General features: G+C 55.8%; 2 protein-coding genes across 3 annotated transcripts; both read right to left on the bottom strand.

Annotated features, from left to right (window-relative positions):
• Positions 1 to 2528: 2528 nt before the first annotated feature.
• On the bottom strand, positions 2529 to 10936 carry SLC7A4 (solute carrier family 7 member 4). 2 transcript variants are annotated; one of them, XM_056504457.1, is made up of 5 exons: positions 10890 to 10936; positions 8644 to 9692; positions 7866 to 8530; positions 7030 to 7138; positions 2529 to 6573 (listed from the first exon to the last, which is right to left on the bottom strand). In XM_056504457.1, exons 2-5 carry the CDS (start codon positions 9623 to 9625, stop codon positions 6380 to 6382), a joined length of 1950 nt encoding a protein of 649 aa, XP_056360432.1. In that variant the 5' UTR covers positions 9626 to 9692; positions 10890 to 10936; the 3' UTR covers positions 2529 to 6379. The 2 variants fall into 2 exon arrangements, with proteins under 2 accessions (XP_056360432.1, XP_056360431.1); XM_056504456.1 differs by having other exon boundaries at positions 10836 to 10914.
• A 2284-nt stretch (positions 10937 to 13220) lies between these two features.
• DGCR6L (DiGeorge syndrome critical region gene 6 like) lies at positions 13221 to 20133 on the bottom strand. The gene is made up of 5 exons (XM_056504380.1): positions 19866 to 20133; positions 19637 to 19797; positions 18629 to 18729; positions 15971 to 16111; positions 13221 to 13951 (listed from the first exon to the last, which is right to left on the bottom strand). The coding sequence occupies exons 1-5, from the start codon at positions 19985 to 19987 to the stop codon at positions 13868 to 13870; spliced, it is 609 nt and encodes a 202-aa protein (XP_056360355.1). The 5' UTR covers positions 19988 to 20133; the 3' UTR covers positions 13221 to 13867.
• Positions 20134 to 25024: the final 4891 nt, after the last annotated feature.

The following is a 25024-nucleotide window of genomic DNA, read 5'->3' as shown; positions in this document are numbered from 1 at the left end:
GCGCCCAGGAACTGGAATCATCTCCTTCCTTGTGGGAAGATGTGTAAATGGGTCCGTACACCTCTTGCCTCCAGGGCTGAGAAGTTTTCCTTTGTGTCGTCTCCCCTGGAGTACGCCACATTTTTAAATCAATATTCTTAGGAAGAAATTATAAAGCTTCTGTGCATTCATGTCAGGTAGCCCCACCTGAAGCTGCTTTCAGCAGGCACAGCATCTTAGAAATGTGCAGTTTCAACCATAAAAGAATACAGTCTTTCCTACTCATTTTAGATGATAAACCTTTTTATTAAGTTTATTTTGTCTGGAATAGTTCTCTGAGGTCCCTTCCAGTTAATTTTCCTATTTCTGATATCTGTGGATGGAAAAAATAATTTTATTTTGTAGCATCTTTTGTAAAATCAGAAGGTCATTGCCATGCATCTGCTTTAACTGTAAATATTTTTGAAATTAGAATTGCCACTGACAGAGAGGAGGATACTTGGGGCAATACAGATTTAAATGTTGAATTCAGGATCCAGAGCACGTGTGAGTAAATTAAAGGGGCACTCCCACCAGGTGCAGGCACAAGCTACAGGCAGAAGTGAGGCCCAGGGAGCTACATTAAAAAGGCCACAACCTTTTGCTCTGCATTAGCAATAGTATCTTTCATCATTTTAATGGAAAGATAAATTAATCCACTAAAAACATAATGAAATATCTTCAGCTGCATCCAGTGTTTGCTTTCTTGGCAAAGCTTGAAATTATTTTTGAAGGGGAATCTCATACCCGAGTCCAGCTGTGTTTGGGGACTGCCTTTGCTGGCTGTCGCTGGTTTGGAGACAGCAAAGGGACAAGAACGCGAACGGAGCTCAGGCAGCAGCCGAGGATTATTGACGTGCGCCCTCGTGCAGGGCTGCGAATGCCGTGATTGGCTCAGGGCTTAGCCCCGCCCAGCCCACTGCCCAATGACGCGGCTCAGCGATCCGTGCCTCAAGGGGATTGGCTGGGCTCCCCTGATTGAGCGTGGCTTCAGCCAATCGCGTTCACACCTGGGCCGTGTTCCCTCAAACGGGCGGGGCCGCTCCAGTCGGTGTCTGTCAGCCAAACACCTGCGCAGCTGCAGACCGGGCTGCTCACTCCGGATACCTCTTATCTTATTGCTCTCAGCCTTCTCACTGCTCTTTCCTTTTGGTTCCTGATTTAAGCAGCTGTTATTTATTATTAATTGCACATCCGTGCGTTCACAGCACTTCTGCGAATGCCGTGATTGGCTCAGGGCTTAGCCCCGCCCAGCCCACTGCCCAATGACGCGGCTCAGCGATCCGTGCCTCAAGGGGATTGGCTGGGCTCCCCTGATTGAGCGCGGCTTCAGCCAATCGCGTTCACACCTGGGCCGTGTTCCCTCAAACGGGCGGGGCCGCTCCAGTAGTGTCTGTCAGCCAAACCGCCTGGTCACTTCAGGTATCTCTTATTGCTCTCAGCCCTCACTGCTCTTTTCCTTTGGTTCCTGATTTAAGCAGCTGTTATTTGTATTTAATTGCACATCCCCGCGTTCACAGCACTCCTGCGATGCCACCCAGCTGCTGCTCGCTGGTGTCACCCGTGCTGGGCTCAGGCCCCGTCCTTTGCTCTTTCTTGTGGCATCATCACTCATCCCTCACCTTCCAACCTTTGTGTTCCTTTTTGCACCTTCCCGGCACAGGCTTCACCTTCTCTGCCTGCAGCTGTCCTTGGGCATCCCAGCCGTGGGTATCTCCAGGATGACGAGTCACAAATCTCCGTTCTCCCTTTCTCCCCCTGCAGCTGTGCCCCAAACCCCTCTGCTCCCAGCACTGCTCTCATGGGTACATGCTCAGAAAGGAGTCTGATTCTTTTCCCTGCCATGCCACACCCCACGCTGTGTGCCAGATCCGTGTTCTCATGCAAAATTCAACATCCACTCCATCCACGCTTTACAGTCCTCAGTTCTCACACATCTCACCTGCTAGAGCCTCCTCCTTGAACATCCTTCATGTCTTCAGTGGCCTTTGGCTCACAGAGAGAAAATGACTGTAATTGTCACCACTCCTGGCCACCAGGAGCAGCCCAGCCATCCTCGTTCGCTCCAAGCCCCCTGCTGCTTTTTTCCCTTGTTCCCTTTTTTCCCTTGTTCCCTTTTTCCTTTGTGCTTACCTCTGGAGGCTGCAGTGGCTGCTTGTCCCCACCCTGTCCTGCTCACCTCCTGCTCCTTTTACAGCCCAGCAGTTCTCCCCAGCTCTCTCACCTTCATGGACATGGTTTCCTTTTGGTTTGTCCTGGCTGACACCTCAGGTTTCCCTGCCCCACTGGGAACTCACAGAACACTTGATGAGCAAACCCACTCTGATTTCCAGCGGCCGTGGGAGGGGTTTCAGGAGGCTGTGGAGCTCCCTGGCTGCCTGGTTTCAGCTCCCAGGCTCTGCCAGCGGGGGAAGGAGCAGGCACAGCCCCTGCCTTTGTCACAGTGATTGGATTTTCAGCCCCTCTTTGCTGTCTTGGCTACTCGACGTCAGAGAACACAGATGCTTCACTGTCTGAGCTTCTCTTTGAGCTTGTGGTAAATGAGGTAGTAAAAGATGTAGTTTTAATCATCCAGAGGTAATACAGACAGCTGCAGAGAAGTACATGAACTAAGCCAGGATTCCTTGCAACTCTTAAACTGTTTGGTTTCACATATTTTTTCTTAGGGGAGATTTTTGGAATGGCTATAGCAGTAAACATTGGATTAAACTCAGAATTAGCTGGAGCCATTTCTACATCCAAGGGCAGCTGCCTTGGCCAGAGGCTTCGAGCAGGGAATTGTTTTCACTCCTGTTCTTAAACTGTGGGAGCTCACATAAAGCTGATGTGCTGTTGGCCTTGTGCCTGTGCCTGCCCAAGAGTCGTCTGTGACGTGGGGTCACACAGACCTTGGAATTAAGAGAGAAAAATAATCCAGTGTCTATGGACATATCACAGATGTTTTCATTTCTCTGTTTCTAATTTTCCCCATTTTAGAGTCAAAATTACTCTAATGAATATTTTGAATGATTTAATTTAATTTCTGATTGATAAATCAATACAGATATTTTTTCTAGTCTATATATTGTTTTTTATTGTACAAAAATTTTACTCACCAAAATAAAAACCTCTGAGGCTGAAAAGGACCACAGGTAGCTCACTGCTATTTAAAGGGGGTAGGTGGCAGCCCCAACACTGATTCTCTCCAGTACAAATCCCACGTTGTTCCCCTCTGGGTTTGCATTTTCCTTTGTCCTGCTGCACCTGCCTTATGAGAACTGTCCTCCCAGGGCACAACAAACCAGCACTGCCCTGGCAGCTATGCTCCCAGTGCTCCCAGCCCAGCAGCATCACTGGAGAGGCTCAGCCAGCCCTGGCTGGGGATTATCACCCAGGATTCACATTAACCCTCTTAGCCCAGCCTGCAGCACGTGTGCCAGAGCTGCTCCTGCCCCAGGGCTCATCCAGCCCTTTGCATTCCCAGAGCCCAGCACTGCCTCTCCAGCACTGACCCACTTACCTCCCTGCAGCTCTGCAAGCAGATTGAATTCCTGCAACCTGAACACACCACTGCCACAGCTCCCAGGAAACAGGGGACTTTTGTATCATTTTAAACTAATTTGGAGGAGGATACTGCTCTGGAAAACAGGTGCCTGGTCAGTCTCAGGGAAGCAGCAAGCAGCTGCTCCTGAAGTGCCATGAAACAGTTCTGGGAGCTGCACACGGGAATGGTTTCACTTTACATTTCATCTCTTTGCAATCAAGGGTATGGGTGGGGCAGCCAGTGTTTTCTCTTACAATTACAGGCTGCCACCTTAAAACCCTGCTGATGCTGTTTAGTTTGGATTTTTTTTCTCTCTGCTATTACAATTTTCAGGAACAAATTCCTGTAGAAGGGCTGTCTCAGTGCCAGTGGCTGCTGACATCCTCCTTTTTTTCTGTGTGCATTAATGAGTAGTCAATTAAAAATCAATTAATACATGTTCTGTGCAGAGTGTGTTACCACTGTAGGATAGTGTATGACAGATGAACCGACCAATTTTGTAATCCTGTTTAAAAAAAACCCACAAGTGTGCTTGAGAGGCCCCAGTGGCCTCCCAGGTGCTGGAGAATTACACTCCAATCCTTTAATACCTTGCTGGCTGCATCCCCAGCAGCCCCTGCTCCGCTGGGGAGGACCCTGTGCTTTGTGTGCCACAGCCCAACAGGGATTTCTGTGAATTTTTAGAAATGAATGTTTTTAAATAGAGTAAATATCAATGGTTACCAGGCTCATTCAATAACCCTTTGGTCTTTTGCAGCTTAAAAGGCTGATGAGAGCCCTGCTAGGAGAGCTGAGAGATGTGACTGCCATTGCCTTTCCTCTACAGGGGAACATAAAAGTCACCCTCAGCCCATCACTCTGTGAGGACTTTCCTGCCCTGCCCCAGCCTGTGCTGAGCTCCCTTCTCCTCCTGTGTCCCTGTGGATCTTTTACTCACCTTTGTCTTGCTGACAATGGATTTATCACTGAGATTAAAGCTGAGTCACTAAGGAGGGTTCAGCCTGTGCTTCCCTGGGTGCCTGTTGAACACTTGCTTTTTAATGAAGGACTCTCTCATCTCAGGACAGACATTTCCCTAGAGAACAGCAGTGTGGGGATGGGGATAACTGTGGGTTATAATTAAAGTCCCATTGATTGCACAAGGTCTCACATCATTTGAATCATAACCTTGGGCAGTTTTAGACCCTGCCCAGGTGCTGGCTCAGCACTGTCCTGGCTGCTCACAGTGGGGTTCAGTGTCAGGGTATTTGTGCACTGTAAGGCTCAAATCCAGCCTTCCCCAGCACTGTGGGGTTCTGGTTTCTGTGGGTCTGGCTGAGCTTGTCCTCGTGACAGGAGCCCCAGTGGCAGCAGCAGGCAGTGGGTAGCATCACCCTCCCTTCCCCACAAGCTGGGAGTGCTTCCCTGGGCATTGACTGGGGAGCAGCTTCCCACCTGGAGTCCTGGGGACACAGAGATGACAAGCAGCCAGAGCCATGGCAGCAGGAGTGTTTATGAGGTGACCAAATCAGCCCATTGCTCACAAGCCACGACAGAGGTGCCAAGCGGGGCAGGGACCAGGTGGGACACTGGGCAGTGCTGCAGCCAGGGGGATTCACCAGAGCCAGCCTGTCCTACTGAGGGTCCTCACAGCCTCTCTGGGGCCCCCAGGGACTGGCCAGCAAGAAGGGATGCAACAGCTTGCCCACAGTCCCCAGCTCCTTGCAGCTTGCAGAGGATGAGGATGAGGATGAGGATGAGGGGTGTCTATGCTGCAAGGCCTGTCAAGTTGGCAACCTTGTGCTTGACTGACTTCCAAAACCTGCTGAGACTCTCTTCCCTTCCACTTCAGGCTGCCCATGGGCAGAACAGCCAGGGTGGCAGCAGCAATGCTGCTGGGACCCCCTCATGACACCCTGCACTGGGTGTGAGCTGGAGAGGGTGACCCCAGAGCATGGGGATGACTGGGAGGAGGCAACACTAAAAAGCCCCTGCTGAGCCTGTCCAAAGAGCCTGGAAGAGGCATCATGTGGGGGCTAAGTCCCCACAGTGGGGCAGGTGGTGCTGGGGTGCAGGAGCAGTGGGGAGCCAGCTCCAGCAGGCCAGCCCAGGGATGCTGCTGGGGACCTCCAGGGACAAGGCAATGTCCCTGGGGTCCTGAGCCCCCCACCCTGCTCAGGGCTGGCCATAGCAGATCCCCCAGACCACCCCTCAGCCAGCCAGTTCCAGAGGCTGGGAAGATGCAGCTGGGCTTTGCTGTGCCAGCCTCCACTGCCTTTCTTGGGCTGCCTGCCCAAACACCCACTCTGGCCATGTCCCTTCTCCATGCCATGTCTCCAGCTACCCCCAGCGCCCTCAGTGCCAGCCTTTGAGGAGAGCAGCCCTGGGGACAGGGTGGCAGGGGTGCCTGTGGGGATGCATGGATGCATGACTGGCCCCAGTGGGACTCTGCAGGAGGCAGGGGCTGCACTCAGGTGAGAGGCAGGATGGGCAGGACTGGCCCCTGGGGAAGCTCTGCATTCCCAGCTGCACAGATGTGCTGGCAAACAGGAGATGTGCTGCACAGCGCCAGGGTGTGCTCAGGGAGAGGTGACAAGGACAGGGCTCCTGGTGAGCAGGGCAAGCACTGGGCTGGGACCCAGCTCCTGAGAGCAGGGCACGGGGAGGGAGGCTGCAGGCCCCTCCACTCTGGCAGAAGCATGCAGGGAGGGAAGGGTGAGCATCCTCATCCTCTCTAGGTGCAGCCCCACGCTCAGAGCAGCCCCATGGCCCTGCTGCCAGCAGCACCGGGGGGGGGGTCTCTGGCCTCCCTGGAGATGCCGACGCTCCCAGCTCCAGGTGTCCCCGCTGCCGGACGCGTCACCTGCTGCAGTCGTCGGTGCCAGGGTCTGGCAGCCCGCTGGCAGGCTGGGAGCTGGGCTGCACTGCCTGCACCCTCTCCTCCAGGCTGCCCCCCGGGAACACCACGTAGCGGGCGCTGACGCGCTGGGGACGCGGCTCCCGCAGGTTCTCCTTGCTGTGCCAAATGCCGTAGCCAAAGTACACCAGCAGGCCTGCAGGGACAGGGACAGCAGGGCTGCAGCACAGCCTGGCTGCTGGCACCAGCCTGGCTGGCAGCACTGCAGAGTGAGCATGGCCAGCAACCCAGGGGAGAAAGGAGCTAAAGCACCACGGGGGCTTAACTGAGCTGCTTGCAAAGGAAGAGGGTCCTGCAGCAGGTCAAGGGCAAGGGGAGCACCCCAGTCCCTGAGCAAGGGAAGGACCTCCTGAGCTCCAGGGAGCTGCCTCAGGAATGAGAGGTGGTTCTGCCCAGGGCTGTAAGGAGGATCTGAACTTTAACACTCTGGGGAACAGAGAGGCTCAGCAGATGCTGGGAGACCTCAGCTTGTGTCTCCAAAGGGGAACTAGAGGCAGAAAGGGGCATGATGTGTTCACAGACCCACAAGTGGGGGAGAGGCAGCCAGAGAGTGCCAAGACAAACCCTGTTCCCCTTCCCTGGGAGCACTCACCCAAGAGGAGCCAGATGGCGAAGCGCAGCCACGTCATGTAACTGAGCTTCAGCATCAGGTAGACATTGAGGACGATGCTCAGGGCGGGGGACAGGGGTACCAGGGGGATCTGCAGGAGAAAAGGAGATGGGGGTGAGACCTGCAGGACCATGTTCTCCATCTTTGAAATCACAGAGACAAAAGGCAGCAATGGCAAATGTGTGGGACAAAGGGACTGTCACCTTAGGGTTTCCAGAACTTTTTTTTAAGGAAAAGGAACAATGGAGCCAGGCATCATCATGAGGACCAAACAAGCTCCTGGCATCATCTTGAGCCAATGTGGTCCTTGCTGAAGGAGCCAGGGCAGGGGCATGGCAGGGAAGTGGTATCACCACTGGTGTTATGAAGCTGCACTGACTACATCAGGGCTCAGGTGGGCTGAAAACAGGAGAGGAGGAGCACAAGAGGCATAGATGTGGTTTGGAGGCTGAAAATTAGCTCCATCACATAGCTGAAGGGCAGCCAAAATAAGGAGCTGAGGCAGGAGAGGAGCAGAGGAATTGTGGGGATGCAGAGAAGGGACCTGAGCAATCCCTGGGTCCCATGGGATGGGGAAACATCCCATGGGGATGTCCCTTCCTCGGGGAGGGGTAGCCACACAGAGTAACAGCAGAGGCACCAGCACTCCCCACACCCAGCATCCACAAACACCCTCCTCCTCCTCCCTTCCTTCCTCCTCCTCAGCAGTCATGGCACTTTCAACAAAACTCTGTGCCTGGATTCCTGCGGGTCCAGCAGAGCTGCCCCCACCTCCCTCAGCCCTGCAGAGGGGCTCCCTGCCTGGGCCCTGGGCATACCTGGAAGGTTTGGGTGCTGTGCTGCTGCTCGTGCGCCCAGATGAGGAGGAGGCTGAGCAGGAAGCCCAGACTGAAGAGGACCAGCAGCAGGGAGTAGCTCCAGGTGGGCAGGTGGAGGTGGGTGTTGCCAAACACCAGGATGGAGCAGAGGCAGACGGCAGACACCATCAGGGTCACCACGGCCACCGTGACCACCTCACCGGGGTAGAAGTCGCTGAGGAACTCCAGGTAGGGCTCAAACGCTGCCTTCAGCTGCCCTGGCTCCCGCTGCTCTTTGCCCTTGTCCCTGTCCACCAGCTGCAGCTTGTCGGAGAAGGACTCGTACTCCTTGAGCTCGCCCGCGGGCTCGCGGGGCTCCGCGCCGGGCCGGCTGCCGGCCGTGGGCACAGCTCCCTTCTGCTGCTGGAAGCGCAGCACGATGACGCTGGCGGCCACGAAGGTGTACGCCAGCAGCGTGCCGATGGACAGGAACTGCACCAGGGCCTCCAGGTCAAAGACCAGGGCCAGCAGAGCCATGAGCAGCCCAAACACCACGATGCCGACGACGGGCACCTGCGTGCGGGGGTGCACCCTGGAGAAGACCTGGAAGAAGAGCCCATCCTCGGCCATGGCATAGACGATGCGTGGCAGGGAGAAGAGGTTGCTCAACAGGACCGTGTTCATTGCTGAGGGACAGGCAGAAGAAGGAAAACTCTGTCAGACCCAAACCCAAACTGGGGATTGCTCCCGGCCCCGCAGGCAGGGGGTGCGGGCAGCTCCTCCCGCTGCCTGTACTCACCGCAGATGGAGCCAGCAGCCACCAGGAACCCTGCCCAGGCGTAGCCCCTCCTGTAGAACGCGTCGGCCAGGGCAGAGTCAGGGTCCAGCGTGTGCCAGGGCACCATCAGCGTCAGCACGACCGACACCAGGATGTAGGCGCCGGTGGCCAGCCCCAGGGAGAAGGCGATGGCCCTGGGGACAGCCCTCTGCGGGTTCCTGGCCTCTTCGCTGGAGGCCGCGATGACGTCAAAGCCCACGAAGGCGTAGAAGCAGGTAGCTGTGCCAGCCATGATGCCCGACAGCCCATACGGGGCAAAGCCGCCCTCCTGGCTGCTCCAGTTCTTGGGCTGAGCGAGGACGAAGCCCATAATGAGGATGAAGAGGATGACGCCCATGCTGATGGCTGAAAAGACGTGGTTGAGCCAGGAGGACACTCTGGCCCCAAAGGAGATGAAGGCGGTGGCTACCAGCAGGATGGCAGCTGCCAGGAAGTCTGGGTAGTGGGCCAGGAACGGCACCTGCCAGGTACCCAAATGGGTCTCGGTGAAGTTCTTGATCTTGTGGTTGAAGATGGAGTCCAGGTAGCCGCTCCAGGCCCGGGCCACCGCGGCCCCCCCGATCATGTACTCCAGCAGCACGTTCCAGCCGATGAGGAAAGCCCAGATCTCACCCACGGACACGTAGGTGAACATGTAGGCAGAGCCCGTCTTGGGCACGCGCGCTCCAAACTCAGCGTAGCAGAGAGCAGCCAGCAGCGAGGCAAAGCCAGCGATGATGAAAGAGACGATGACGGCGGGGCCAGCGATCTCCTTGGCCACGGTGCCCGTGAGGACGTAGAGCCCGGAGCCCACCATGCCCCCGATGCCCAGCAGCGTCAAATCGAGGGTGGACAGGCATCTGTTAAAGGACGTCTCCATCATGTCATCCTCCAGAGTTTTCACCCGGTTGAGCTTCTGGCAGAAGCGGGTCAGGTCGGCGGAGCGGGGCAGCCACCTTGCCATCCTGGGGGCAGCGGGCCCTGCCCTCAGCAGGGTGAGCTGTCCTCAGCAGCGAGATCTTGCTGGAGACCTGGCAGAGGGGCAGGAAGGGGTGAATATTCCCTTGGCAGCGAGGAATCAGGCACTGAGGACAGGGTGGAAATACCACCAGGGCACATTCCAGGTGTCCCTGGCTCCCCAGCCAACACAGAGGTCAGCACAGAGTGTGTCCTCTTCCACGGGTGGCACAGGACAGGGACATGTGCCCGTGTGCCAGGTGGCAGACAAACCACAGCACTCCCAGGGCAGCATCTCCCCGTTAAAGCCCAGACTAGTCTGCTCTGGCCCTGATGAAGGTTTCCTTGCTGCCTCCTCTCCACCTTATCCAACACCCACCTGAACTTCACCCTGCTGGGCCAGGACCCCGCCACAGGGACATGCAGCATCTCCCAGCTGCCAGGATCCTTCTGCTTCCCCTGGGAAAGCTCAGGCGTGATAGAGAGGATGCAGCAGAAGTCCAGAGCAGCTCCCATGGGAGTCCCCAGCCAGATCAAGAAACAGTCAGCATGCCACGAAACAGCAGCTGCCACTATGACTGGGAGGACACAGCTCTAGGGACCTTCAGGTGCTGCTCCCAGCAGCTCCATGGGGTGATTGGTGACTTTGAGGACACTGTCCCCTCCCAGATGCCCTCCTTCCTGAGCCAGAAGCCCCACACCGACATGAACAGTATGTCATGCTGGGAGGGCTGGTGCAGCCCTGCTCCAGGGTCCACCTCGCAGAGGCCAAAAGGTCCTGGAGAGCCCACTGGGAGAGGACGGAATGACGGGCCGGTCATGGCCCATGAGGACAAGGGGCAATCCGTGCTGGCCGAGACTCCCATCCCTGCACATCCAAGTCCCCGCGATCGGAGGCGTTGGCAGTGCCGGGTCCTCAATCCCAACAAACGCAACAGGCGCGGCCGGGAGGATGCGGAGCCCGGAGCCCACCGGACACGGAGCATCCCCGCAGCTCAGGGCGGCCGAGGCTGGAGACCCCCGCACCGAGAAGGGCGCGGGGGCGGTTCCGGACTCATCCTGGGCGGGGAGAGGCGATAGTTTCGCCCTCGCTCAGCTCCGCCGCGATGCCGGTTCGGGCGGCGCCGAGCCCCGGCCCCAACTCCGACCCCGACCCCGGGACGCTCCCCGGAGTGCCGGTCCCAGCCCGGCTCCCGCTCGCAGCGCCTGTCGCTCACCTGCGAAGGTGCCCGGGGGTCCCGCACCGGCCCCGGCCCCGGCCCCGGCCTCACCTGCTCCGCGCCGCCGCCGCCGCCCGGCTCCGCCTCCCGGGCTCGGCGGAAGGGCGGGGGCGGGCGGAGGGTGGGCGAGCCCCGGGCCAGCCCCAGCCCCAGCCCCGGGGCTGCCTCCCGGAGCGGGCAGCGGAGGTTTGGGGTATCGGGGTTGCACCTCCAGCCTGTGGGAGGGTCAGACACGGGGGGGTCCCCACGACCCCAGGGTGAGCATCCCCCGGGAGCGTGCGGGCGGCTGGAGCCGCATGGAAACGGGATCCGGGTGGTCATGGAGATGCAGACAGGCTGGGAGAACTGGGAGTGTCCAGCCTGGAGAAGAGAAGGCTCCAGGACGACCTCAGAGCTCCTTCCCACGCCTAAAGGGGTTTCCAAGAGAGATGGAGAGGGACTTGGGACAAGGACCTGGAGTGACAAGGGACAATGGCTTCCCGCTAACATAGGGCAGGGTTAAGTGGGATATTGGGGAGGAATTCTCGGCTACGAGGGTGGTGAGGCCGTGGCACAGGGTACCCAGAGAAGCTGTGGCTGCCCCTGGATCCCTGGAGGAGTCCAAGGCCACGTTGCCTGAAGGGCAGCACATCCTCTGTGCTCAGGTGTTTGTCATGGAGAAACTGAGGTGTGGGGAAAGCTGCGGGAGGGGGAGCTCCTGAACAACCCCTCTGGATCCACACTGGATCGATCTCCTTATGTGGAGGGGACCTTGCTCTTCTCCTCAGCAGCCCAAACTATAGGCAAAAGAAGGAATAACAGATCTTGTCCCTTGCTGCCACCCATCACTCACCTTCCACAGCTCCCGGGTGAACATGGGACTGGCATGGAGCCATAGCTCACATTAATCACCTTGCACCTGAACAGGAACTTGATCCTCGGGTTGTATCCCCTCTCCATGTCAGTTCTGCATACATGGAGCTCTGGGCAGGCACTTTTGGTCCAAGTCTGTGGATGGCTGAAGCCAAACACATGTTCCTGGGACACTGCTTGAGAGCTCAGGAGCTGCACAGGTCGCTGAACCAAGGAGCTGAGACAGCCAAAGCCCAGCAGAGCTTCCAGCCCCCTTGGGTCCCTTTCAACAGGTCTGCCCTGTTACCAGCTCTACCACAGCTGCAGTGGCTGGGGCACAGCAATGCTGTGAGCTGGTGTCACCCTCTGGTGACACAATGACACTTGCTGGAAAATTATCGGTATCCTCCACATTGTACAGTCCAGCTTCAGGGGCTGAGCAAGTGTTCCTCTGCTGAAATCCTGCTGATCTGACCACAAGCCATCCCGGGGCTTTGCTCCCTTGAGATAACCTTTCCCACCAGATACCCACATCTAACCCCCTGCAGCTCTCCACCTTGGCCTGTCTGAAACCCAACCTGACTACAGGCATAGAAAATTTCAGCTTGGATCTGATCAGTTGCCTGGCACAGCCATCTGGCAGTGGAAGCAGGAAGCCTCAGAGCTGCTGTTGCCATGGCAGTGCCAGAACAGCTCCTGTGATCCCTGGCACAGCTCTCCAGACAGCAGCAATCCTGGATCACAGGGCTCTGGACCAAGGGGACGCCATTCCTCACCCCACAGGGCAGTCACCTGGATCCCAGCTCCTGCAGCCACACCCTCATCTGCTGCTGCTGCAGCCATTCCAGAGAGCTTGTGAAGGGGAAAGGGAAGCTTCTGGGAGGCAGTGTGACCCCCAGCACCTGGGCATCCTTTCCTGCCAAGGAATCATTGTTCACCCCTGCCTTCCCTATCCTTACCTTAGGAAGCAATTTCCTTGCCAACAGCTCTGCTCACAAACCTGACCACAGATGCTGACTTCACCCAACCTGCACCATGGCTACCCTGCATCCTCCCAGGATGGTGTCTCCAGGGGGAATGCTGCCCACCCTGCCCCTCACCATTGCTCAGCAGGGTAGCACACAGCTTCTACCTGAGGGTCCAGTGGCAACACAGTCCCAGGAGCTCTGTGGGGACCCTGCAGTGGTGCAGGCCCCATACCAGCCTTCTTTCCAGATGGGGACTCTCAGCCAGGAGGTGAAGGTGCCACACAAGCAGTAGGTCCTGTCTCCAGCTGCTGAACCACAGCAGCATCATCCCCAGAGGAGGGAACTCCCACACGATGGAAATGGGAGGGGGCTTCAGCCCTGAATTTCCAAAAGCCTCCTTGGTCCTTGTAGCTCTGACCTTGTGTTTGTCTCCTCCAGCACAAGCTCTCCCCACCATAAGGCCACCCATGAGTTCTTCCAACACCCTGAAAGATCTCAGGAAGACTCCAGGTTCCTCCCCAGCTTCCATCCCATACTCATCAACTGAGGACAGGACAAACACAACCACTGGCATTCAGAAAGCTGCAGCCTCAAAAGGGGAGCGTTTTATTTCTCTTCATTTGGAAACTGGTTTAAAAGAAGAAAGCAAAAGCTCTGCTTTCCGAGTCAGTGGGAACACTGCAAACACCAGTCCAGTAACTCTGGGCTGAGGCCTGAAATTCTCCTTTCATACAGATAATGCTGGCCAGCATACAGATACACTAATACAGAGAATGCTAGTACCAGCCTGGAGGAGACTCTGGGAAGGGTCTGCCCAAGAGGTTGTTCCTGCCTCAACAACACGCAGAATCACCCCTGGAATTGTTTCCCCCCCAGTTTTATCATCTAAACAAAGGTCACCCTCACACAGCAGGGGCTCCACGGCTGCCTCAGTGCTCAGCCCAGCCCTGGCTCAGTGATGGCCTCAGCAGCACTGCAGGACACTCCTGACAGGTGACCACACTCCCTCAGCTCCCAGCTGAGCCAGGTGCAGCTGACACTGCTCTGAGGATCAGAGAGCCACCCCCAGCAGTGGGTTCTGCCTGCCCCAGCTCTAAGCCAAGTGCCTCAGCAATTCCTTGTACTCCTGAAGCCTCCTGCTGACACAATACAAAGCAAATGCATGGACGGTCTGTTGTTTAGAGGGAAGTCAGAGGAAAAACTCTGGGAAGTGAAGAGCAGATTTCTCTTTCAGGAAAATGTCTTCTCAGCCTCAGCTTCCTTCTGCTGCAGCTTCCGAATCAGCTCCAGCAAATTCATCTGCAGAGTCAGCTCCTGCAAAAGGAGAAAGGTGTTTCAAAAGCAGATGATCCCATTCCCTGCTGCAGGAAGCAGGAAGAACTGGCCTGTACCACCTCCTCTAGAGCTTCTTGTTCTTAGGGAATTAAAAAAAACCAAAAAAACAACCAGTAAGCTAACAATCAAATGCTTCATATTGTTCAGGCATTTCTCTAAAACATGGAGCAGTGACATTTTACCAGACCTGCTGCAAATTGTGGCTGTCTTAGGAATCCCAGAGCCTGAGGATTCTTCAAGGATCCAGAGAGGCTTTTTCTCCTTGGCCATGATAAATGTGCTAGGAACTATCTGGGCTGGCCAGTTCTGCAGGCTGAGGAGGGGCAGCAGCCCCACAGGAGATTCTCCAGGCCCCTCCCCACATCCCCCCAGCATCTCCAACTCCCTGACCCCTTCCCAGCATAGAAGGGCAGGAAGAGGAGGGATTGCTTTGGGAACTCTTTAACTGGGATCCAATGCAGGTGCAACATATTCCCTCCAGGCATTTCATTCCCCATTCCTGGAAAACTCCCTTTTCCAGGACCACAGTCAAGTGGAGACATCAGCATTAGCTCATGGTTCCTTCTCCACCTGCTCACTCTTTAATTACATCTAGCTCAGAGACAACATAGTGGAGCCAGTAATTTGAGTGTAGTGAGTCTGTGACTCAGCCCTGCAGACATGGAGTTATGGAAATAAAACTCTATTTTTGTAAAAATATATCCCCTGCACAAGGAGGCATTTCATACAGACTGGGGGGGAAACACATCAGCTGATGGGAAGCACATGAACAGATTCCAGCAGGGATTTCTTGGTGGCACTCACAGGCACAAGCCAAGATCCGGACTGGGCTTGGCAAACATACACAAACTCAGCAGAGAGGAACCCTAGTCAGAGTTATTACTTACAAAAACAACATAAAGGGCAGGGCAGGAGAGAGAGAATGGCCTCTCTACATTATACAGCAGGGGAATGGCAACACTGAAAAAATGAGAGGGCTGTTCAGGGCTCCACAATTGGGAATCATGTGGGTGGGTGTTAGAAATTGGCTGTTTAGCTTCATTTAAGCCATCTTTTCTCAGCAGTAGGTCTTTATCAAAGTGACATTTAATCAGCTGAAAAAATAGAGTTAAGAACAGCCTGTCCCTGTGTTCACTGTAAACTTGTATGGCTCTACAACAGGACTCAGGAATTTTGAGTTTTTTGTTCCTGTGGTGGCATAAGGACAATGTGGACAAACCAGGTGACTCCTCAGATGTTTTGAGAGTAAATGTCCTGGGGAAACTGGGAACAATTCTTTAATCAAAGCCCAAGATCATCAGCTCCAGCAAGCCACATGCAAGAATGAACAAGGTGCCTAATAAACAGTTTTGAAGTCAGTTTTTATAGCTCAGCTGAATATAAATGCAGTAAATTAATTATTTTAGTGCTTTTCAGACCCATTTGAGAGTCACAGGACTGCAGGCTGTTGGCACAGTGCTTCTCCTCTCCACAATGGAAAAAAGAAGTGCAGGAAGTTGGGAATGCTGCCAAGTGGTACCTGGGTTTCTGCTCTTTTGTTATGAGCTGAGTACATGGTCTCTCCAGCACATACCACCCACCAGCTGGGAGGCAAAGGACAGATTGTTCTGTCTGACACATCCATCCCCCATTTATCTACAGCAAGAATTTTATTTTTTTTTAAATTAAAAGTACTAACCCAAGAGCACTGTCATCATGAAATGGTTTGAGTTGGAAGGTTTTTTTACAGGTCATCCATTCCCACCCCCTACCATGGGCAGGGAAAACTCTTCCACTATCCCAGGTTGCTCCAAGCCCTGTCCAGCCTGGTTTTGGACTCCTCCAGGGATGGGGCAGCCACAGCTGCTTTGGGTAACCATGCCTTACCAGCCTTCCAGAAAGGAACTCCTCCCCTGAATCCCACCTAACCCTGCCCTCTGGCAATGCGAAGCCATTCTCCCTTGTCCTGTCACTTCAGACCCTGTCAAAAGGCCTTGCCTGCTGTGCCCAAACACCAACCTGGGGGTTGGTGGTGATGTAGAAGCCAGACACCCCAGCCTTCTCCAGGGTGCTCTGCTGGTCGATTACTTTCTGGTCCAATTCCAAGACTATCTTCTCATCCATCATTCGCTGTTCCTCTCGGATCTGTTGCTCCATAGCCTGGAACACATACAAGTCATTGGTAAAGTGAAATATCTGCCTTCTTCCCAGCTTTTTTCTCATCTCAAAGACTTTTAGTGGAACCCAAGAGCAACCAGGCCCTGAATCTCTCCTGATGAGTCCAAGGATAGCAGCAGGAAACCAGCACAACTCCAGGTCTTAACACCTCCACCTGCAAAGCTGCCAGAGCTCCAGGAGTGTTTGGACAGCACTGCAGGGATGGACAGGGTGGGAGTGTTGGGGTGTTTGTGCAGGCCAGGAGCTGGACTGGATGGCCCTTATAGGTTTCTTCCAACTCAGCTTATTCTGTGATTCTGTGAAAAGCCCCAAGTTTCAACATTTAATTCATGCAATGCTGTCCCTTTGTAACAGAGACCACAGGCACATGTTCAGCTGGAAACATCCATGTGGTTAATCTATCCCTGCTGCACAGAAAGGCACAAACCCCAGGATCTCCTACACTAGTGGCTGGTGGGTAAAGAGGCCTTGGAGGGGAGCTGAATGCCTCCACCCTGCCACAGTTCCTGGTGAAAATGCAGAATTTGTGCAACAGAACTCTTGGCCATGAACAGTCTGGGGAAGGGCTGAGGTGTGTCTGCAGCAAGGGTATCCATGTCTCTGCAAAAGGTGTGACCTAACAAAGAGCAGTTATCACTAACATGGGGCAGGAGCTACCTCTTGGTCCCTCTCCTGGATGTAGAGCCCACAACTAGCACATCACAGTGAGAAACCTTCACAGAACCACCTGCAATTAAGGAAGATGCAGAACTTGGATCCACAAGAAGGTGGCCATACAAAAGCTGCTCCAGAGAAAACATTAGGGCAGGATCTCATGGCAATAAATGGGAAGAAACTTCCAGCCCCAAAAGAATGCAAGGCAGAGTGATGACTGCTACTTCACCAAAGGATGCTGTGAACAAACCTAAGCAACTCTGCTCTCACACTTTCTTCAGTCCAGGGGTTCACTCCCCTTGTAGGACACACAACAGATTATCCCTCCGAAAATCCCTCATTCCCCAGATTTTCTTTCCTCCCACCCACCTCAGTGTGCTATTGTCTCTACTTACTGTGCTGGAGGACTGACTTTCTTTAGGCTTGAAAAGAACACCCCAATTTAAGTGCCTCACATTGTTTAGTGAGACATCTAATTCTGGGTTAGAGAGAAGTGCCATGTCTTGGACAAATCTGAGGCACAAAAGTTTTGCTTCAGCCCTAGTGGCCATGGACCCTGCATGATGAGCTAAGCTTTTCTAAATGCCAAGGGTTCCACTGAGAAACCATACATCTAAAAATATACACCTTGTATTATCTGTCCTGGGAGCCCAGTCCCAAGCTATCTCATGGGAGCTGGTCATGGAAACCTTTAACCACAGAGGGCAGCTCCAATTAGACACATATCAGATATAACAGAGATCAGACTCCTCCCAAAATGCTCTACAACTGAACTGTGAGAGGATAAAGACAGGAAGAAGTGACTCTATTAACACCTGGGAGAGGAAAACAGAAGGAAGGCAGAGGGCTGGTAGGAGGAAGTTTCACAGCATGTAAGACAAGGAGAAGTGAGACATATCTGGGCAATTTAATGAATTACTGGAAGCGTTTAGAACAGGCAGTAGAGATTACTGTTGCAAGTCTTAGTTACTCAGAGACAGAAAGTAACAAGGACAAGTACCAGAGGCCCAGCCTGGCTTTACTCACCTTGACAGGAAATGAAAAATATGGAAACATCAAAGAATCCAACAGCAAGCACAGACATGGTTCTTGCCATGGGCCAAGGCAGGAAACAGTTCTCCTTCACCTAATGTGGACCAAAGTAGCTTCCTCCCACATTTCAACTCCACTGATTAACACAGACAGCCACTTGCAGTTTTCTTACATTAGAAAACTGCCTCTATCTATCACCAAGAGGTGACAGAAAAGTCCTCTGGGACTGAATCTTTTCGAAATGCCTTGGGATGCTCTCAGAAACTATTAATGTAATTATGAAACTCGAGGTGTTTCCTCCTCTCAGAAACTATTACTGTAATTATGAAACTTGTGGTGCTTCCTCCTTATCAGTGGTACTCAGTAAAATGTGATTGTTTTGAGTACTGTCTACTTTTGACTCGTTACAATAGCATGGCAGATCTTAGGTGCCTTCTCCATGTTTTCTGTCTCTTGCTTCCTATCCTATACAGGCTTCAGCCCATCAGGTAATGGTGGATCACTAAAGTACTGTGGAGAGCATTGCTTTTGGAGCAGGCTCCTGAGCTTCCACAATTCCCAGATCACACCTGGGATGGCAAGAGCCTGTGCCCTTACCTTGAGGGCACAAAAGGTGGAGGAGGAGGCCTCTAGATTGGGGTGAGGAACCCAGGTCTGTGCTAGCAAAGCCAGCCAGGACAGCTGGTGTTTCCCGAGGCTGCAGGGCAGGAATAACCAAACCCTCTGGAGATCCTGCAGTGCTCCTGCAGCAATGGGGCTGTGAGAGCCCAGGCAGCAGACACAGCTCTGCACCCCCACCCTCACCCACCTCACCTCCATCTCGCGCTGCTGGGCTGCTCGGAGCAGGGGCAGGTTGTGGGGCCTGCAGCACTGCTGGGCCTCCTTGTGCCGGTGGAAGAGCTCCTGCTTCAGACCTGCCGCGGGCAAGGGGGGCTCAGCACGAGCATGCTGCTGCCAGGTGCCCCGAGTGCCACCAGTGCCACCTCTCCCCGCTGAGAGCCATCAGTGCCCTCCCCACAACCTGTCCCCGTGGGGTCCCCCAATGCCCCCACAACCTGTCCCCCTGGGGTCCCCCACCATCCCCACAACCTGTCCCCGTGGGTTCCCCCATTGCCCTCACAACCTGTCCCCCTGGGCTCCCCCATTGCCCTCACAACCTGTCCCCTTGGGGTCCCCCACCGTCCCCACAACCTGTCCCCGTGGGGTCTCCCATTGCCCTCACAACCTGTCCCCCTGGGTTCCCCCATTGCCCTCACAACCTGTCCCCTTGGGGTCCCCCACCGTCCCCACAACCTGTCCCCGTGGGGTCCCCCCAGTGCCCCCACAACCTGTCCCCGTGGGTTCCCCCAATGCCCTCACAACCTGTCCCCCTGGGGTCCCCCATTGCCCTCACAACCTGTCCCCCTGGGGTCCCCCACCATCCCCACAACCTGTACCCCTGGGGTCCCCCAGTGCCCCCACAACCTGTACCCCTTGGGTCCCCCACAACCTGTCCCCCTGGGGTCCCCCCACCGCCCCCACAACCTGTCCCCCTTGGGTCCCCCCACCGCCCCCACAACCTGTACCCCTTGGGTCCCCCCCACAACGTCCCAGCCCCGGTACCCCCCGAGCCTACCCCGACCCCAGAGAAGCCGCAGGCCCGTTTCCCCCCGCAGGGTCCCCATCCCTTCCCTGGAGTGCCACCCCCATTTCCCCTGAGCAGTCCATCTCCTCCATCCCCTCCAGTGCTCCAGCACGGCCACCCTTGTGCCCTGGCCCCCTCAGTGTTCCCGTCTCCGGTCCCCCCGCGGCCCGGGACTACGCCCACGGCGGCGCCGGTACCGCGGTGCTCGCTGTGCAGCTGCCGCCGTTGACTGTACAGGTTCTTCTCGGTGAGGTGCTGGATCTCCAGCAGCCCCTGCACGATCTCGAACACGGTCCCGTCCAGCAGCGCCAGCGCCAGCTCGGACAACGTCGTGTACGAGAGGCGCTGCTGGCAGGCACTGCGGGCACAAACTGGGTCAGCGCCGGCACCGGCAGCGGCCCCTGCACCCCCTCGGGCTCCGCTCACCTGGGAAGCGCCTTGACAAGTGCCTGCAACTCGGCCAGAAGCCGGTAGTGCCGCTCCTGCTGCCGGGACAGCACTTGCTGCTGCTGCTGCTCGGCCGCCTCAAACCCGCCGGGCCACGCCATTGCTCCCCCCGCTCCCTCACCGTCCCTGTGCGATCTGCGCCTGCGCACGGCCCGGCGAACTCTCCCTCCTGACGCAATTTGCGCATGCGCGGGGCCAGACCACGTCCCCCGCGCCTCCACCGTCCGCCCCGCCCCCGAGCCGCTCAAGCCCCGCCCCCGAGCCGCTCAAGCCCCGCCCCCGAGCAACTCAAGCCCCGCCCCTCAGGCCCTCACAAGCCCCGCCCCGAGGGACGGCTAATCCCGGTTCGAGGGACTGCCAATCCGGGCCTGAGGGACTGTTAAATCCGGGCCTGAGGGACTGTTAAATCCCGGCCTGAGGGATGGCTAATCCCGGCCTGAGGGACTGTTAATCCCGGTTTGAGGGACGGCTAATCCCGGTTTGAGGACTGCCAATCCCGGCCCGAGGGACGGCTAATCCCGGTTTGAGGGACGGTTAATCCCGGTTCTAGGGACTGCCAATCCAGCCCGAGGGACTGCTAATCCCGGTTTGAGGGACGGCTAATCCTGGCCTGAGGGACTGCTAATCCCGGCCTGAGGGACTGCCAATCCGGGCCTGAGGGACTGTTAAATCCCGGCCTGAGGGATGGCTAATCCCGGCCTGAGGGACTGTTAATCCCGGCCTGAGGGGCTGTTAATCCCGGTTTGAGGGACGGCTAATCCCGGTTTGAGGACTGCCAATCCCGGTTTGAGGGACTGCTAATCCCGGTTTGAGGGACGGCTAATCCTGGCCTGAGGGACTGCTAATCCCGGCCTGAGGGACTGCCAATCCGGGCCTGAGGGACTGTTAAATCCAGGCCTGAGGGATGGCTAATCCCGGGCTGAGGGATTGTTAATCCCGGCCTGAGGGGCTGTTAATCCCGGTTTGATGGATGGCTAATCCCGGTTTGAGGGAATGCTAATCCCAGTTTGAGGACTGCCAATCCCGGTTTGAGGGACTGCTAATCCTGCCCCAAGGGACTGCTAATACTAATGCTAATTTGCTAATATCCCCCTCTGTGTGTCATCTGCTGTCACAGAGTTTTGCTGTCCCAGGGAATACCCCCAGCAGCACAACCCAAAATCCCATTGACAGCCAGTGATGCTCAGGCATGGTGACAAAGGCTTCACCTGGAACACAACCAGACCAGCTGCCTCCCCTGACACGGCTGCCTGCACTGGGGACATAAATGCCACTTGCCTTGTCCCCTCCAAGTGTCACAGCCTCATGGGCATGGCACAGTGCAGCCTCTGCCTTGATTTTGCTGCTCTAAGGGCTTCACCAGCCTTCTGCTCCCTGCCCCAGGCTGTTCCGAGGGGCTTTCAAGGCTGGGGGTGTCTGTCTGTGCAGGAGGCTGGTGGGAGAAGGTCCTGCAGGAGGCTCTGGCAGTGCATGGCCATGGCTCGGGATAGTGGCCATGGGGTGCCTGTGGGTGGAAGGGGGGTGGCTGGGCAGCTGAGCGGGCAAGAGGAAGCACATGGACCCTCTCCAGCAGTGCCAGCAAGGCAGTCAGCATGATCTGATGCCTGTGCACCCCTGTGAAGATGGAGAGAGGGGGCAGCCAGCCTCTGCTCTGTCACGGACATTCCTCTCCCTTCCTTTGTGCTGCAGGAAATCTGCACTTCCTCCCTTCCCAGCACTGCTCCTGGCTCAATCGCTACCAGATGTGGGTCCCATGCATTTCTCATTAGCCCAGCAGCTCTGGGCACTGCCTCTGCAGCCTGCAGGGCTGGGGACAAAAACGCTGGGATTTTGGGGCTCCTGGGGCAGGGATCTGAGCTGGTGGGTGCTCCATGAAGTACAGGGCCATGCTTTGCATGGGATCACTATTGGGCCAGGATGCTGGTGGGGATGCAGGGCAAGCTGTTGGGATGGAGCTGGGACAGGGTCCTCTGCCAGGACCTGCACAAGTGCCATGGGGACAGAGGGACATGGGCTTTGGTTGAAGGAAGGAGCTCAGTGAGCTGTACAGTGGCTGGGTCAGCTGTTGGGGACAATCTGTCGCCCTAGGCTGGATCTGGGAATGTAGGGGAGATAGGTGAGTGGCACACATGGGGACATATGACCTGAGGTGTCCCATGCTCTATTTGTCCAGGCAGGGAGTACATCAGGATATGTTGGGATGTGCAAGAAGCTCCTGGGGAATGGGCTCAGGCTGAGCTGGGGTAGTCCCTGACCAGCTAACAGTGTTTGCAGTGATGCCACAAGCAGTGCAGGTGACACAGCATGGGTGGAGGAAGCACAGGTCCTTCCTGAGCTCCATAGAACATACCAGCACTGAGAATGAAACCACAGCATCTGCACCCAAGGGCTTGAAACAACCTTGCAGCTGGGTTGTGAAGCCCAGGAAGAGCCTTAACTAAGCCTGGATTGAACTATGAAGGGACAGACAGACCTGAGAAAGCTCCCCTGTTCTTCCTCACCCTGTCACCCCCACCATGGAGTGAGAGAGTGGCTGGGGAAGACCCCAGTGGGATTCTTCCTGCTGGGCAGGATGAGGCCACATTTTGATGCTCACGGCCGTGGGACCTCTGCACTGGGAGAGTGGGATGTTCTTTCCCTTGGCACAGTGGAATCTGTGTTGATCTCGTCCTGCTGCTGCTTCTTGAGCCCCCAAACCAGTTGCAAGGCTTTCCTCATACTGCTGGTACAGAGGAGGCCGGGTGGAAGCAGGGGGACAAGAAATACAACAGGAGCTGGTTGTCTGTGGAGCATGGTGCATGGGGGCATATTGCCATAGGGAACAATCCCCAAGAACCACCAGCACACACCCTCCTGCAGGAGATGCCTGTCCAAGTCTGGAGTCCCTGGGAGAGCTGCCACACCACCATGGCTCTGAGTCACCTCTCCAGAGCCAGGAGTGCCCCCCTCAACCTTTGGTGAGTGTGGTGTCACCAGGCAGCCAGCTGACACTACAAGAGGCCAATGCACTGCTAATTCTGCACCAAATGTGGCTTTACTGCCTTCACTGTGGAGTCAGGTACAGGTCAGCACTGTCTGACCTTGGGCTGAGGGCTGGCGAGCATCCCAGCAGTGGCTGTGCTGTCCATGGCACGGGAATGGACCGAGCTGGCCAGTGCTGGTGGCTGGACAGCAGCTCTGCCCAAGACATGGTCCTGCAGTCAGTCGCTGCCTGGTGCCTGAGCCTGGGCTGGAGCCAGAGTTTTCTTGAAGCAGCAACCCCCCCCAGAGCCAGCTCTGGGGGGCTCCTCTCCTCAAGCCTGGATCTGTCTCTTCTCAGCCAGCTTGGCTTGGATGGTTTCCTCAAGTCTCCTCCAACATCTCTTTGGACCCTCCAAGAGCCTTCTGAGGTAGGGGCGCCAGCAGCAGCCCTCTGACTCCACCCTGCACTGGCTGCATGGTCACCCACCCAGTGGCAGTGGCTTTGCCACCTCTCCCCAGCCTTGCCCCCTGTGTTTTCAAGCCACTTTAACCTTTTGTGGGCCCTCACCTCATCCCCCAGGCAAGGGAAGCACACGGCTGGGAGTGCCAGAGCTTCAGCCTCAGGCTCACCGGATTTATTCCAATTTAAACACTGCAGAGTAGAAGTGTTTCCCCTGCTCTGGCCTCTGGAGCTGAATATCTGAACGGGAATTTCACCCCTGAGCTGCAGCTAAAATAAGATCTGGATCGAGGTGGTCACTGGCTCTGGGTGGTGCTGGGTGAAGCCTGCATGCTCTCTTGCTGGCTGGCTGCTGTGTAGCTGGGACACCAGGAGCTACTGGGCTGGAAGGGCAGCGTGCATCCTTGGAAACATGCTGGAAAACATGCCCAGGCTTTGGTTGCCGGGGCCAGGCTCCATGGGGACTCAGAGGAGATGCTGCAGCCATGTGTCCTGAGTGCACATCATTCCTGGAATGGGACATGGATGCTCAGCCAGGGCAAATTCATGTTGCAGCCCAGGAGCCTCTCGTGTCCTTGCACCTGCAGAGAGAAGAGTGTCAGGTCTATCTGAGGCGAGGTGACAAGCCTGTATCACTCCATGGACAGGCTTCTGGGGAGCCTGGGTAAAGGCCAGGAGCTGCTGCCCCTGGACCTGCTGGAGAGGCTCCTGGCTGGCTGGTGCAGGTACTCCCAGGTCACTCCACAGGGCTTCACAACCAAGAATGACCTCAGATGAGACACAAGTGCATGGACTTGGCTGGGAGTTGTGTACAGGCACCACGGGAGCAAGGGGTGAGTGCAAAGGATGTACGGGATGCAAGTGACACAACACAAAGGATGCTGCAGGACAAAAGGGATTCGGTGAGCTGAGAAGGATGCAATGGATGTAAGGGATGTAAAGGGTGCTGAAAGGGCTGCAGCAGGCTATTAAGAATGCAAGGCATGCAAGGGATTCAGAGTGTAACGGGATGTGAGAGTCACTACGGGATGTAAAGAATCCAAGGGATGCAAGAGATGTAAAGGATATGGCTGTATGCAGGGGTCACAGCAGCCTGGAGCCAGCACTATCCCTTGGCTGGGACTCCCAGTTGACACCTGTGTCCCTCTGTGTCAGCAGCCCGACTTTGGGCAGGGGCAGGGACCTCAGCTCGTGGGTCCTGGGAACGAAATGGGCCCAGGAACAATTCCCACTTGAGGACGCAAAAAATCTGTTTAATCCGTTTTTCTGGGACACTTTGAATCTCAGCATGTACAACGCAACCACGCTCGGGAATCCAGCAGCTGCAAAACTCTCTTCTGCTTGCAGAGTAGTGTATAAAGTTATTGCAAGCAAATGCAAATCACGAGGGCAAGCAGAAAAGAGAGAGATGATTCCTATGACAGAAATCCCGGAGATGCAGCCCGCATAGCTCCAAGCGGCGGGAGGAACGTCCCTGCCCCCTCCCGATCCGGCGCGACTGGGGACAAAACCTAAAAAATCACAGAAAAAAGCTCAGCAAGGGGACAGGACACACCCTCATCCTGCAGAACCATTTCCAGCAGAAAAGGGACACCCGAAATCCCTGGGAAATAACTCAGTATCGGTCACCATCTGGGCAGAGAACAGCTGCAGGCTGCAATACCTTCCCCTCCCGATATTTTCGGGGTCTCCAAGCCCCTGAGGGGGACAAAACCCC

Source organism: Oenanthe melanoleuca, chromosome 15 (assembly GCF_029582105.1).
Source record: "Oenanthe melanoleuca isolate GR-GAL-2019-014 chromosome 15, OMel1.0, whole genome shotgun sequence".
Classification (NCBI taxonomy): Eukaryota; Metazoa; Chordata; class Aves; order Passeriformes; family Muscicapidae; genus Oenanthe; species Oenanthe melanoleuca.
This window is presented reverse-complemented; position numbering and strand designations above follow the sequence as displayed.